The sequence below is a fragment of the Scophthalmus maximus genome, chromosome 12, assembly GCF_022379125.1.
Source record: "Scophthalmus maximus strain ysfricsl-2021 chromosome 12, ASM2237912v1, whole genome shotgun sequence".
Lineage (NCBI taxonomy): Eukaryota > Metazoa > Chordata > Actinopteri > Pleuronectiformes > Scophthalmidae > Scophthalmus > Scophthalmus maximus.
In genome coordinates, this window is record NC_061526.1 from 9,440,290 (window position 1) to 9,455,000 (window position 14,711).

Below are 14,711 nucleotides of genomic sequence, written 5' to 3' on the forward strand. Positions count from 1 at the left end.
TTCAATGATAATTCCTCAGTAGTTTCTGTTTGTCCTTCTCTTGTGCCAGAACTGTGTGATTATTGTTCACTGGTATCTTACATGAATATGCAAAAAAATATTTCCATTCAATCAGACACTTAGGTGGATCCATAAGATGAACATTTGACAGATTTCTGATGACTTACAAACAAACTTAGTGTGTATTCAAATCTCACTGTTCTCAGCTGCTGTTTTTCTTTAATGAACAACATAGTATATGTTTTTTAACAATTATCTGTATTAATCTATCAATAAATCCCATTTGCCGTGTTACTGGTTAATAAAAATAGGAATTAGAAATAACTTACAAACTTAATCTTAATGCGTCCGTAATAGTTCAAATGAATGAGGGATTTACACAAACAGTCAATAAGTACATCATTTGTAAATACAATATTTAATTCAAAATCACACCACAGAATCTGAAACATCTATTTGACAAAACAGTTTAAAAAGAGAAATAAACAACTGGATTCAAAAAACTGAATTAAGAAAAAGCATAAAAATAATCAGTAAGTAGTTTTAAAGTGGAATAATAACTTTGAAGACAAAAGGGATTTGATTCTGTTCAGTCAGGATTCTCTGTTTTCTGTTTTGGACTGTGGGTTGAAAACAGGTAAACTGAAGCCGTCTTGTCCGACCATTGGAACTTCTGAAAGATCCGGGTTTTTTTATCATTTTTAAACAAAGTGATTAATCCATTGTATGAGAATGTAACATTAATAAATGACATTGATGCCTAAATGTCCGGATCTGCCCCCAACTGTATTGTTTATTTTCCTTGGTCCATGTTCCGGCCATTTAGAAATCTGTGTAGCAGTTTTTGCGTTATCCTGCTGCTGATATTCAAATAAACAAACGGGGGCAAAAACATAAACTGACAGAAAATAATGATGTTACACCCACAGAGAGAGCAAAGGACTTCAAATGTGAACGGTACGCAAACACGGTCACCTTTTCAAAATGAAATGTCTCATCGATTATTGATTAGCTGTCGCTACTATAGCTATAATTCAAATTACTTGTATTAAATGAAACAGTTGCACATGACTATAAGACTGAACATAACTCAATCGTCACAAAATAACAGATAGTTCTTTTTTTTATCAACCTCGTGCAAACTGGACCACTTATTTTTACTCACGATTAAAACGGCACCGGGATAGTTTTGTTGTCCTTTGCAGATACAGCAGAGGTAATATCAAACTGCTGGGCAGATTAAACCATAATCCACTTATGTACAACACACAGCTGTCACTGTTGCTCAGCAGATGAGAGTTTGCCAGAATTGTGGAAAAAACGATCCCTACAAACCACAACCACAGCATTAACATGATGGCCGTGATGGTGAAGAATGCCCTTTGCTTTGATTGGACAACTCGCTTGTCCCGATCTCCTTCCCCTGGCCCTGGACGAATCAGAACACAGAGAACAGAAAGGCTGCAGAAAGAGATGGGGATTGAAAGGAAAGTTAAGAAGCTGTACAATATGACGAGCGCTTCCGAAGAGAACAGATTTGTTAAAGAGCTCAACAGGACGCATACGAGCCAAACACAACCAATGCTGATGTTTCTGATCCTGACCCCGCGCATGTTTTTCAGCCCCAGGTAGGTGATTGGGCAAACAACAGCCAGGAAGCGCTCCACACAGGTCAGGAGGTGAAATAAACCCTCTCCATAGAAAACAATAGAAAATACAAAGTTGGACCATCTCTTCATTTCAGGGATATTAGAGAGTAAGCCACAATAGTAAAAGATTGTCCCCAAAGGCCACAACAGCTCCATGACCGCCAGGTGGTAGGTGAAGACATCAGCGTGGCTCATCGGTTGAAAGGAGCGCCGGTGCCGCCATGGCTGATGACACAGGTAGAGGACAAGGATGTAGAGAGGGAGGAGACCGAAGATTTTGATGACGTGGAACCCCATGATGATGGACAAACAAGCTGTAGAGTTGCTACCATCAAAGAGCTCTGAAAGAGCAGGGTTGGAGGGGGGAGAGGAGTTGGAGGACATATCGACCGCTTGCAGTGTAGATGAAGGCCTGAGGAGGAGAAGAGAAAAAGGTGCTGTGAAGCCATCGAACAACACCAGACACACAATCCCTCCTGTCAATCTTAGGCTGTTCGCTTGCCAGTTGTATCAGATGTGACCGATTAATGATTCATCCATCCATTTTCTTCTGCTCATCTGAGGTTGGGCCGCGGTGGCAGCAGGTTGATCTGGATGTTTCCAGATTTCCCTGTCCCCACCGGCGCGTTCCACACCCTCCTTGGGGATCGCGAGGCGTTCCCAGGCCAGGCGGGACGCAGTATCCCTCCAGCAGTTTCTGGGTCTACCTCGGGTCCCCATCCACGTTGAATGTGCCCTGAAGACCTCAGATGGAAGGCGTCCCAGAGGATCCTGACGCGATGCCTGAACCACCTCAACCGAGTGCTTTCAACGCGAAGAAGCTGCCGCTCTACTCTGAGCTCCCTCCGGATGTCTGGACTCCACACCCTTTCTCTAAGGCGGAGTCCAGATGTCAACCGCCTGTCTCCTTCTGTCGGTCACCACCCAGAGCTCATGGACGGCAAAGCTTTGGGTTTACCGTTCAACCTTTTGTAATCTAATTCCGGTTCCCTGTAGCCGCCGTCCCAAATGGCTGAAAATAACCAGAAATCACAAAGTAATCGATGAAGAACTACTTACCTTGTCAGGAGTGTGTGTTGGTGGTTGTCGTCCTCCTGTGTTTCCAAACTCCCGGGACACTCGTCGCTGATATAAATGTGTTTTGTGCGTGTTAACAGTGTCCCAGCGATTGACGGGCGGGAGCAGGCAGAGATTTGCATGTCAAACATGTCAAACAAATTCATGATGAATTAGTGTTATGAATCACAGCAGGCAAATTTCCTTTTCGCACTATCATTCGACGGACATCACTGATCGAGTGTCAGTCAAGGACACTTCCAGCAGGGTAAAACATACATCTCATCATCTCCAGCTGCTACGACAGCCTTCGCTCAAAGTGCATCCACACCCCTAGCTGCTAGCCAAGCTGCATTTTGCATTATTGTCACAGACATTGCTCGTTTTGACAAAAGGACGACAGCACCGAACTGTATTGTTCCCTTCAACTCTGCAGAACATTTGAGCATCTTTCATCTTTGGATTTCTGGCCTCCGAACTGCCCTTTTTCAGTTGAATCTCAGATTTCAACCAGACTAATTTGTCTTTAAACCCTTTTTTGAAATGAAATGGATCTCACTTGAAGACACGTGTCACATGACGTACACGTACACTGGTCATGTGGTGCGAACAGCAAGCAGGTCGTCCTCTGCGCGGCTGGTTGCTTCGTTGTCCATCGTGGGAGGGTTGTTTTACCAAATCATTTCGGAGTCGCATGTGGTTTTTCCACAAATTGACGTCACAAAAGATGTTATGTAATAATTCGTCAGCCTTTGAGGTGTTGATGGGCTGAGTTTTTGTTTCCAGAGTCAAGATAGCTAGTCTAAGATAACCAGCTGCTGGTGGTAGGTAATACCTAGCATGGAAAACAGAGAACGGTTTCAACATCTACCTTTAGATATCTGGGAGGTGACAGACATACCACAACACATAGTCAAATTATGGCAATATTGTTAATCCTACAGGACCGAAAATCGATCCTTACAGCCCCGGGTTACAAATTGCAAGAGGGCTTGAATGAAGAAACCTATCATATCGACATCTGGACACAAAGACTTTAATCTGTTGAGAAGGTTTTTATGGTGGTTTCAAATGTTTGACGGGTCAATAAAGACAAACTCACTGAGTCAATCAAAGCATGTAATAGATAATAAAAGACTGATGTATGTTGGATCAACTGAACTGTAATAATGAGTGTCCTACGTGAAAAATCTGTTTCTGTTCGGGGTTATTTGACATCGGTGCCGTCTCGTGAACCCAGCCTGCGTTTCCACCAGTTATGAAATCAAAATAATAAAATAGGAGTATACAAATAGAGAAAAATGAGCCATTCAAATCTGATTTTCAAATGAATGAATATGTGTTGTTTTGTCTCTTCTTTAGTTAGTTGGTGGTGATTGGTTGTCGCTAACGCGTCCGCAGACTCAAGGTTTTCATTTCACATGCGACAGCATCAACAACGAGAGTCACGATTTTATTAGATTGTTTCTCGTGACTCACGAGACAGATTTCGTTGCACAGGTGCTGTTATATAACTTAACGAAACATGAATTGAAGTAGAAAACAAGCGCAGAATCTACGACATGAGTTTTTGTTTTCGCGAGTCTTTTCTACGTCGCAGCCGCTGCTGCCCCCCGGTGGCTCCTCATGTGAGTCTTCAGACAGTGGCTCTGGGTGAAGGCCTTGTCGCACAGTTTGCACTTGTACGGCCTCTCGCCGTTGTGAGTCCTCATGTGGACGGTCAGGTGCGTCCTGCGAGCACACGCCTTCCCGCAGATCCCGCAGACGAACGCCTTGACGCCCGAGTGCACCGTCACGTGGTCGTCCAGGTTGTTCTTGCGCTTGAAGGCCCAGCCGCAGTCGGGGCAGCGGTACGGCGCCTCCCCCGTGTGGACGCGCATGTGCACGGTCAGCGGCCCCTTGGTGACGAAGCCCCGGCCGCACTCGCCGCAGCGGTACGGCTTCTCGTCGGTGTGCGTCATCATGTGGATGTGCAGCTGTTTGCTCGTCAGGAACATTTTGCAGCAGACGTCGCAGAGGTACGACCGCTCCCTGTCCGTGTGGATCTTCTTGTGTTGCCTCAGCGTCCCGGGCAGTTTGAAACTCCGCCCGCAAACCTGACAGCTGTGCGGCCGCTCCGCCGAGTGCGTCATCATGTGGCGGGACAGTGACCGGTAGTCAGAGAGCGATTTGCCGCAAACGCCGCAGAACTGCGTCTTCTTGTCGGTGTGCGTCCTGCGGTGAGACTTGAGCTGCTCCTTCAGCTCGAACACCATGTGGCAGATGTAGCATTTGTGAGGCTTCGCCTCCTCGTGGCGCCTCCGATGATCCTCCAGCGACGCCTTTAACGCAAAAGCGGCGTTGCACATGTCGCACCTGTGCGGCGTCTCCCCCGAGTGGGCCGCCACGTGCTCGTCGAGGTCGAGTGCGCCGAGGAACGACTCCCCGCAAATGTGGCAGTCGTGGGTTTTGTGGCGGCTTTGCAGATGTTGCTCCAGCGCCTCCGCGGACCCGGGACGCGCGCCGCACACGCCGCAAACACTTCCTGGATCGTCCGCGTGGCTCCGGGCGTGTTTCACAAGGGACACTTCTGATTGAAGCAGAGCGCCGCAGACTTTACATACGAGAGCAGCGTCACCAGAACGTCCAGACTTTTGTTTCCCTGTCGTCTGCAGTTCGCCGCCGCTGTCCCTCAGTTCCTCGTCACTCTCGCCTGGATTCCAGTCGCCATCGCTGTCGTTCGCCTCTTCTCTCTCGTCTTCCTGTTCATCGTCGTCTTCGTCAGGGCGAGCCACAGTGTCGTCAGCTGGAGGCGTTCCGCAGCGACCTTCGTCATCATCAGCCTCCTCTGTTCGCAGGTCTCGTTGTGACGTCGAGCCGCCAGACGCGACGACCAGGTCCTGATCACAGACGCTGTGTGAGACCAGAGGGGATATAGACGAAGAAGGTTCACGAGTGATGCGTTCAGGGTCTGATGGATTCATCGGTTGACTGATAATCGTTTATGTTTGCTGACATGAAAACTTTGATTTTACAGAATAAACAAAGCAGAAAAAGCAGGTTTGGTGTAAAACCAAAAGCTGGAACTTTTCAGGAATGTTCTGTTTTAATGATCTAGAGAACATAAAGAGAAATTGAAAACACGTTACCTGGTCTGTGGCGTGACGTGTTCACATGTCAACACGGCGGCAGCTGATGAAGAGTCTCCGGTGTCGTTGTCTTTGGTCTGAAGAGGATGAATCTCTTCTTCGTTCGCCTCAGGTTCCTTCTGAGCCTGGAAAACATAAAGGGTTTGATTTCACTGCGTGTCGACAACTATCGAAAAATAAAAAAAACCTTCCACGCGTTGCTTCGTCTGACAGTCCGACAACTCTACCCTGGGTCGGATGAAGACGGTCGACGTCCCTCGTCCCGCGCGGCCGCCGGCGCCCCTGTCGAGCTCCTCGGGCGTCAGCGCCTTCAGATGCAGACGCCGTAGCCTCTGGCCCCTGTCGGACGCGAAGACGTCGAGAGGCTCGTGGCCTGTCGACAACTGAGGGAAGGTGGAGCTCAGCAGGTCCAGGAAGTCCGACTCCCGCAGACCCCGCGGACACTTCAGCCTCAGCATCGGACATTTCTTCAGGACTGACGGAGGAGAGAAGAGCGCAGAACGTTTGTTTACTAAACTGATTTTCTCGTTTCTCTTCCTTTCATTGCATATTTTAATTTTCTCCTGAAAGTTACCGCTTTGCGACAGAACTTCGGTCCGTGGGTCGTCCAGGATGCGGATCCTGAGGTCCACGTGGTTCTGGGTTTCTCTGGTCTGAGGTCTGCCGGACCTCCTCCGCTCCAGCTGACATCTGGATGGAGAAACACCAGGAAAGACGAAGAAGACGAAAACAGGCATATTTAAGAATTTAAATGATCAAAAACAATAGTAAACAAACTCTCATCTTCTTTATCTCCTGTCTCAGTCTCATGGAGATAAATATTAATTGTCGCTGTAAAAACCTGGACGAAGTTCGATTGTTCAGATCTTCCGGGTTCTCCGAGGACTCTTCGTCCTCTTCGTCACCCTCCTCTTCATCAACGTGGCGGAGCCTCCTGCCGAGCTTCACACCTGAACAGCACACACAGATCACTTTGACTAGGAGGCTTTTATTTTGAAAAACGGAAGCCAACTCACCAAAAAAATGGAAACAAATCTATATGTTGATATTATTATTATTACTATAACAATTCCCAATAAAAGTGGAGTATGAGTGTGTCCATCGTGTTCTGTTTTAACTCGACTGGGAAATTATTTTCACATCTCCATTAACAAAATTTATATTTCTAATTTCCATCATAATTTTTTTTGATTAATACATTTTTCACCATAATTTTAAATCCCTATAGTAGAACTGTAAATTCAACTGCATATGGAAAATTGATGCAGAAACATTTAAAGTCATTGATGAGTTGAGAGAAATAAAAACCTTGAACCACTGAATTGAGGAGCAAGTCTCTGCAGCAGTGAGTGAGTTATCATTTTAAAAAGCTAAATTATGAACTCGTTGGTCGATAACACCGAATCCGAATTAAAGAAAAATTCGTCTTAAGTACTGAAACGCTTTTTGTTTTCAGTTTGACGGATGCAAATGATTTCACAGTCAAGTGAATATTAAATCACAAGATATTTCAATGAAGTTCGGCGTGCGGCTATTTGTACAAACCGGAAGTTCAGTGTTCCTGGGTTAATACATTTTATGATGATGAATACATCAACGACTCAGAAACCAACCGGCTGTGTTGAGATCGACCCGCGGCTGCAGCAGAAGCTCCAGCTGCCGCCGCTGCCGGTCGATCTCCCGCCGGAAGCCCGACGCCTCCTCCTCGTAGCCGGCCACGGTTCGCTCCACCGCCGCCAGGATCTCCCGCGACGCGGCGGCGAGTCTGTCGGTGACGAACTCTCTGAGGACTCGAGCTCGGGACGATTCGCTCTCATCCGCGTTTCTCTTCATCACAGAACAACGACGGGTTTTTATATAAAATCATTCAACATCCACTGATGATCAGCTGCTGCCGTTCACAGCTGTTCCGGGTTTGGGTACGTGCGTGAATGTCATCCGTGTAGAAACGTCCTCGCTTCTTTCATATTGAAAAAACAAAACAAAAACCATCATATCAAGTTATTGAATTAATAAGTGATTACACATGAGACACTTCCTCTCAAAAAATGAGTTTGTCATAATTTACAATTTTATATGGTAATTTCATTTTTTCTTTTTATTATTATTTTTTTTTTTTTGTATTATTATCCCCTTTATTGTGTAGGGGTGGGCACGGGGTTTCGTGTTACGTTTTTTGGTTTGAAGATGCTTGATGTTTGATATTGTAAAAAAAACAATAAATAAATGTTTGGGACAAAAGAAGAAGAAATTAGCCTTTGAAAAAAAGTGTAACTCTTTGTAATGGATGAAAAAGTTATTCTCCTGTCATTCAAACTTAATAATAATGCCACATCACATTTTCTAATGGAGTGTTTTTACATCAAGGTGTCTATGTTTTTAAAAGTAACAAAATCACAATGTAAAAATACACAAATCCCACTGCAGTAAAAAACTAGTATTAGCTTTTTATTGCCATTGTTATTGCAATAACAGACCACAGCCACAGGGGGGAGCCTTTTTTTATCGAGACACAATGTCTGGATCACAATTTTTTTTGCTTTACAGAATACAAACATGTAAAGTTTGTCCTGAGGGCAACTAGCACAATGCCCGACCTTCAGTACACCTCCTCTTCCTTGTTCCTCCTCCCCTCCGACTTCACTCTTTCTATTTTTACCGGCATGCTCGACTTTCTGGGCTTCTTCTTTGGAATGGAGTCACCGGAAGCCCACTGCCGCTGCTGATTGGTTAGCTCTAATGCGATGCAACCATATTGCCCGTTGCAGTTTGCCATGGTGACGTGGGCGTGGTCAGGTGCAGTGTGGGCGGTGTTGAGGCTGAGCGGGTGTCCACAAGGTTCGGTTTTCTCGGCCACAGGAAGGACCTGGGGGACGGGGGTCGGTGAGCTCACTGAGGAGGCACCGTGGGCTCGGAGGGGAAGTGGAGGATGAGGCAGAACCTGGGGGTTGGGTCTGTAATTGGAGTCACTCTGGGTTAAGTTCTGGTTGCCGTCATGGGTCAGACGGTGAGGAGCAGGAGGAGGGGAGTCAGCGTGAGGGGGGGTATTGTGTCGGTTGCCGTGGTGGGTGTTTGTATGACAATTCAACCCATTTCTAAGGTTGTGCACATGCACCGGTGTCTGGGCGTCATCATTCCTCCGTGTGTTGCTGATGCCTGTTTTCCTTGTATGCGTGTCTGACTGTGTGTCTCTGCTGGAACCAGTGTGAAGCCGAGGGTTTGGGTTGGTGCTGTGCCGGTTGCGGCTTCGCAGCGAGCTGAAGACCATCGTGCAGCCGGCCACCGTGCAGCGATGTTTGATCTTCAGGTGGACAGCGTTGTAGTGGATCTTCAGAGTTCCTGCACACAGAAGGAAAAATTGTGTTTTCCTGAAGTTGAAGCCAACTGACCCAACATCATACACAAGTCATTTGGGGGCTGGATATTACTGAGAAGCGTAACATTTGTTTCGGTTTACAATCTGGGACAGAATTTTACTAATTCAGAGAAACTGGGACAACACATTTCAAGGGAACCCCAAAATTTAAGATTGACAGGAGCTCAACAACTCTGCCAACCTCAATCCCTCTGTGGGGTTCATAAAAGGTAGTGATGCTTTGCTGCTGTATTGAAAGGAGTTAACCTGTCAAGGTGTTTTCAAAAACATGGGTAGTTAAGTGAGGATAAATTAGAGGATCTCGAATTGCCTCCAAGAAACCCAAAAACCAGTGGGGGACCACAAACTGAAGATTTAAGAACCACAGGTCAAAAGAGCATTAGAGGACATCAAATTCATTTCCATAGAACCCTCAGGCAAAGGATACGGAGCAGGCCTGGAATTTTAAGAAACACTTTCAACAGTTGATCTCAAATTGAACCCCCTGCGCTACCACAACACACAACATTAGTAGACCTTGACCTGAACCCAGGGAAAGCCCAATCCGTAAGGGCAGAGGAAGCCTTTTGTTTGAACACAGAGGAACCCCAAGTCATCGGACCAGCAAAGGACCTTGAAGAACCCAAAGATTCCAAAATCAGTAGCTCATCAGAGGCCCTTGAAATGAACCCTGTGACCCCCAACACAAAAAAACATCAATAGAGGATCTGTAGATGAATCCGTCCCAGTCTTACCTTTGTCATAGAAGCTTTTCCCACAAACGCCACAACAGACCCTCCCTTTACGACCTCCTGCGGGAGAAGAAGGTAGAGAGCAGGGGGAAGATGGGAGAGAATGGAGGGAAGAAGTCAAGGATGGCAGAGGAAGAAGGGAAGAAGAAAAGGAGGAGGCGGGAAGAGGACAGAGAAAGGAGGAGGAGAAGGATGGGAGAGGATGGAAAGAGGAGGGAGAGGAGCCTTGCAACTTCTGGTAAGAGGAGGACATTGATGACCGGAGTGAGGAAGACATGGGGATAAATGAAGAGCTTAGCGAAGGACAGGATGAAGAGGTGTTCTCCTGTTGGTCCATGACCCAGCGACGGTCAAGCTCTTCATCGCTGTGGATGCGATGGTTCGGTTGCCACAGCGACCGGGACGGGTTTGGCTTGTCGGGGTCCGTTTTGATTTTTAACGCCGGTTCACCTTTGGATTTCGGCGAAATTGGATCCTTCTCTTGCAACTGATCTCCATCCTTCTGGGTTCTCCTGCCCAGCTGGGTCCCACTGAGCTTCTGTAGTGTTAGCTTCGAGGGAGGAACTAGATCCTGACAGAAACAAGAAGATATGAGTTATGGTCATTCTAGTTAGACCTACCTACCTACCTATCTATCTACCTACTTACATATCTACCAATCTATGTATGTATGTATGTATGCATGTATCTATTTATCTATCTATCTATCTATTTACGCTTTCTTGGATAAAAAATGTATTCAATCACCTTGGTGGGAGGAGCCAAACACTGGAAGGTGGAGCTTGGAAAATGGAAAGGCAGAAGCAAAGACAGTCCACCTGCAAAGTTTTCAAAATGGTGGATAGTGTCGTTGCAGTCAGCAACACGGCTTTTCCCAGAACTGCAGACGCCGGTCAACAAATGTGAACCATTGCCTGAGTTCCTGAATATGTTCCCTGCTGTTCCTCCGTCACGCTCCGGGAATGCGCAGATGTTTGATTGGCAGCTCTTGGGGGCGGGCCTTAGCTCAGGATCGGAGGGGCGATTGACAGCTGCCGGGCTCTGACGTGTCATCAACTCAACGATTGGGCGGGTCTCGCCGAAGCGAAGGAACTGTCGGAGGACAAGCGGCTCTTCTTCCGGCGTCACCATCACCCAGCGGTCCAACACCGTCCCACCGGGGAACTGGAGACGAGGGAAGATATCAACCCCCATTTGAAGATTGGGCGAGACGTTTATGAACATCAGACCTAACCAATATATAACGACTGTTTACCTGCAGCATGTAGCCTCGGACATAATCTCCCAGACTCCAGCCCAGTGTGTGCAGAATGTGGCCAACCTGCAAACAAAAGACAGGAAGTCGTCTGTGACACATTGAATGTAGTGTGTCGGTCCACAACGTCAGATGACTGGCCGCACCTGCTCTGGGGTCAGGACGCTGTAGAGACGGTCCAACAGGATCTTCAGACGGACTGGGACGGCCTGAGCTCCGTACAGCACCAGGGAGCTCAGGTCCAACACCAGCCCGGGGAGGGCCACCTCCACTGGGCCGCAGCTGGGGGAGGGCGGGGCCTGGAGCTTCTCCAGGGCTGAAGAGGAAAAGAACCACAATGATTGATATCGTCCACGTCTTTGAAAGTGAAATGAGAAAATGTAGAGAACAGTTTCATTTGTGTGCATTCGATAAAAAATATATAAATGCTTTATTTCACGAGGCGCATATTCTCCTGCTATAAAATATCCTAAAACATCTTGTAATTAGATTTGCTTATATGTGCTCGGATATTTCCAAGAGGGAAATGGAGAAGAAGATGTTAGTTGCTATAGTTATAAAATACCCACTCATTTTATTCTTGGTAAAAAAAATGTATCAATTATTTATTTTTTAAGTGACAAATATTTCATAAACAGACAAACGACCTTAAAACTAACAATATGACAAAGTTCTGACCATAATCAGAAGGTTTCTCTGAGTTTGATACGTACAGTAGATTTGTGAAAACTTCAATGATAAAGTTAAATATTAAAATGAAAAATACTTTTTCATAGTGCAACTTTAAAGTGCAGAGATGACCCAGGGTAACGGTCACAGTCAAGTTTGACACGTGTGTGATGGAGCAACAGATGTGTTTTATGGAAAAATTAAACGCCACCTAACGTGACAGATGTGTGTGTGTGTGTGTGTGTGTGCGTGTGTGTGTACACATGTGCAGATGTTCTCTCCAGATGCTCGCGTTGACGTGATGACAGTGACACCTGACTTCATGTCACCGTGGTGACAGCACACATCTGCAGTGTGTGTGTGTGTGTGTGTGTGTGTGTGTGTGTGTGTGTGTGTGTGTGTGTTACCGTGTACCACCCAGCCGTGTCCACAGCGGTCACATGACCTGTGTTTGGCTCTTGCAGGTTTGAAGCGCATGCAGCTGCAGCTGGATACTGTACATCTGATGGACTGGTGAACAAAAGAGCACATAAATATTATTTACACGTCATGTTTATTCATAAAAATATGGTTATTGTAACAAATAACTATATTATAGACATAAATGTACAGAGTCAATCCTGTACCTGCTCAGTGTCGGGAGTCATCCTCATGTTTCAGTCCTGCAGCCGCCTGATTGGTCAGATAAAACAAACCCCTGTGATTGGACGACTGGACAGTTACATTCAACTTACGTGAATCTTTGTGATGACATTGTATATTTAATCAGAGATCTCTTTTCTTCGCCGTGTTCCCTCATCAATGAAAGACAAAATACTCATGATTTTACTAATTATGTAATCAGTTATTATTGGATGTGATTAATGAAAATGTGTCACAACTGAGAGATTCAGGTTAAAAGTGTGAGATTCATATTTTTCTCTTTTGTGAATAAGTTTGAATTGTTAGATGTTTATTCAAAATTCTTCTTGTTCTCATTATTATTATAATTTTTTACTTCATTACCAAACTATAACTATGATTTATATGACTGTTTTGGATTTAATTTATTCCGAATTGTCAGAATTTATATATTAATACATAAAAAAATGTTTTAAAGTGTTTTTGATTTCAGTAGAACACTTTTATATTTATATTCAAGATTCACGTATTAACTTGTATAAATACATAATTTATATTTCGATATTTTTTTCACACTGATTATAACAAACTTCAAATCATTTGTTTGAGTAAATCAGATTTGATGTTTTTTTCCGTATCTGTTGTGAAGGTTCAGTCAGTCCAGTGCTGAATATCACAGATGAAATATTCATGATCGACTGACTGTTGACGCAGGTGAAGAATTAAAAATATTGATACATTTACAATAAGCAACAAGTAGCAAAATGTATCAACAGCAACTGGTGATATGAATATTGTCCAGTTGTTCTTTACATTTATATATATAATATATATATATAAATATATATACACAAATATATATATATATATGTGTGCGTACGCATGTGTTTATTAATATTTAAAAAGACTCACCTGTCTGTCGTTAATTCGCCACCAATGGGGGAAAAAAAACTAACCTTCACTTCTTCTCACGTAATCTCGACTCGTCTCACCTGGTAAAATAAAGGTCAAATTAAAAAAATGTAATCAAAAATTCTCCTCTGATATTTGAGTTTCATTCACAGATATTTTCTCTCTTTCATTTCTTCACGTCGTTCATCCTCTGTCTTCCTGTGATCGTCCCTCCGTCTTCTGTTCCTCGCAAAATCCTGTTTCTTCCATCTCTGGACGGAGAAACTACTTTTCTCTCCCTCTTACATTTATATATGTACTGTAACTGTATATTTATATATACAGTGATTCTTTCTCTCCCTCCTTCGACTCCTCCCTCGAACTGAATCCTCGTGATTGGACCGTGGTGGAACTTGACTGGGCGGATGTTCACTTTGTTCCCTCCTCCATTCTTCTTTCGTTCTTTTGTCTGACGGAGTGTGGTGATGGAGATGATGATGATTTTATATGTAATTTATAATTATTATACGTATAAATAACAGAATCTGTACTGACTGAAAGTATCAAATAAATGTACTGCAGTAAAAGTAGTGGAGAGAAGTAGAAAGAAGCACAAAAGTGAAATAAAGTAGAAGTATTTTAAATGATACTTGATTAAATGTACTTGTACATTGTGTAAAATAATCTTGTAAGTAATAAAAATAACCACAGACATAAACAGAATAATAAACATGACATAACGAATCTAATTTCTGATCGATTCCTGACTTTCTGTTCCTGGTGTCGACCAGAACAAAGTTATGAAAATGAATAAATCAAGATCAACCCGTCCATCGACCTCTGTGTCCCCCAGGAAACGACTCCCCTCAGGGGAGGAAGGTTCCCCCCCGAGGGTCAGATTGAATCAGGGGGACAGTTGGGCTCCTGGCACAGAGAGAACACCAAGGTTAAATGATTTATCATTCCCCCAAATGTCTTCGTGTCTCCATCAAGTTTCAAGTCACACTTTCTTTCTACACATTTCATTTAGAGTGAAAACAGCAGAAGAACTTTTAAATCAATGAAAACCTGACGAACAAACAAACAATATGAAACCAAATAAAATCTGCACACGTGAAATCTTCCTTTAGAAATTGTGAAAATGGAAACAAATACAAATTAAAAAACCTGTAAAACGGCGTCGAGCGTAAACGATGATTCTCTCAGGGGCGTCGCAGAAAACACAAAGTTCAAAAGTTTTGAGTTTTGTCTTTGTACCCAATTTTCATCGTGCGACAAACTTCGGTCCCCCACTTTATTCTCATCTCTGTGAAAATGTCACCAAACCTCTGGATG

General features: G+C 44.5%; 3 protein-coding genes across 3 annotated transcripts; all 3 read right to left on the reverse strand.

The window, feature by feature from the left end:
• Positions 1–438: 438 nt before the first annotated feature.
• On the reverse strand, positions 439–3,604 carry LOC118320328. The gene is made up of 2 exons (XM_035650936.2): positions 2,709–3,604; positions 439–2,061 (listed from the first exon to the last, which is right to left on the reverse strand). The coding sequence occupies exons 1-2, from the start codon at positions 2,870–2,872 to the stop codon at positions 1,158–1,160; spliced, it is 1,068 nt and encodes a 355-aa protein (XP_035506829.1). The 5' UTR covers positions 2,873–3,604; the 3' UTR covers positions 439–1,157.
• Positions 3,605–4,142: 538 nt separating this feature from the next.
• On the reverse strand, positions 4,143–7,757 carry LOC118319934 (zinc finger protein 436-like). Its single transcript, XM_035650676.2, has 6 exons — positions 7,447–7,757; positions 6,675–6,783; positions 6,408–6,523; positions 6,061–6,308; positions 5,834–5,958; positions 4,143–5,597 (listed from the first exon to the last, which is right to left on the reverse strand). Exons 1-6 carry the CDS (start codon positions 7,664–7,666, stop codon positions 4,295–4,297), a joined length of 2,121 nt encoding a protein of 706 aa, XP_035506569.1. The 5' UTR covers positions 7,667–7,757; the 3' UTR covers positions 4,143–4,294.
• A 571-nt stretch (positions 7,758–8,328) lies between these two features.
• On the reverse strand, positions 8,329–12,703 carry LOC118320074 (zinc finger protein basonuclin-2). The gene is made up of 7 exons (XM_035650872.2): positions 12,491–12,703; positions 12,272–12,374; positions 11,342–11,511; positions 11,196–11,261; positions 10,688–11,104; positions 9,944–10,511; positions 8,329–9,172 (listed from the first exon to the last, which is right to left on the reverse strand). The coding sequence occupies exons 1-7, from the start codon at positions 12,515–12,517 to the stop codon at positions 8,433–8,435; spliced, it is 2,091 nt and encodes a 696-aa protein (XP_035506765.2). The 5' UTR covers positions 12,518–12,703; the 3' UTR covers positions 8,329–8,432.
• Positions 12,704–14,711: the final 2,008 nt, after the last annotated feature.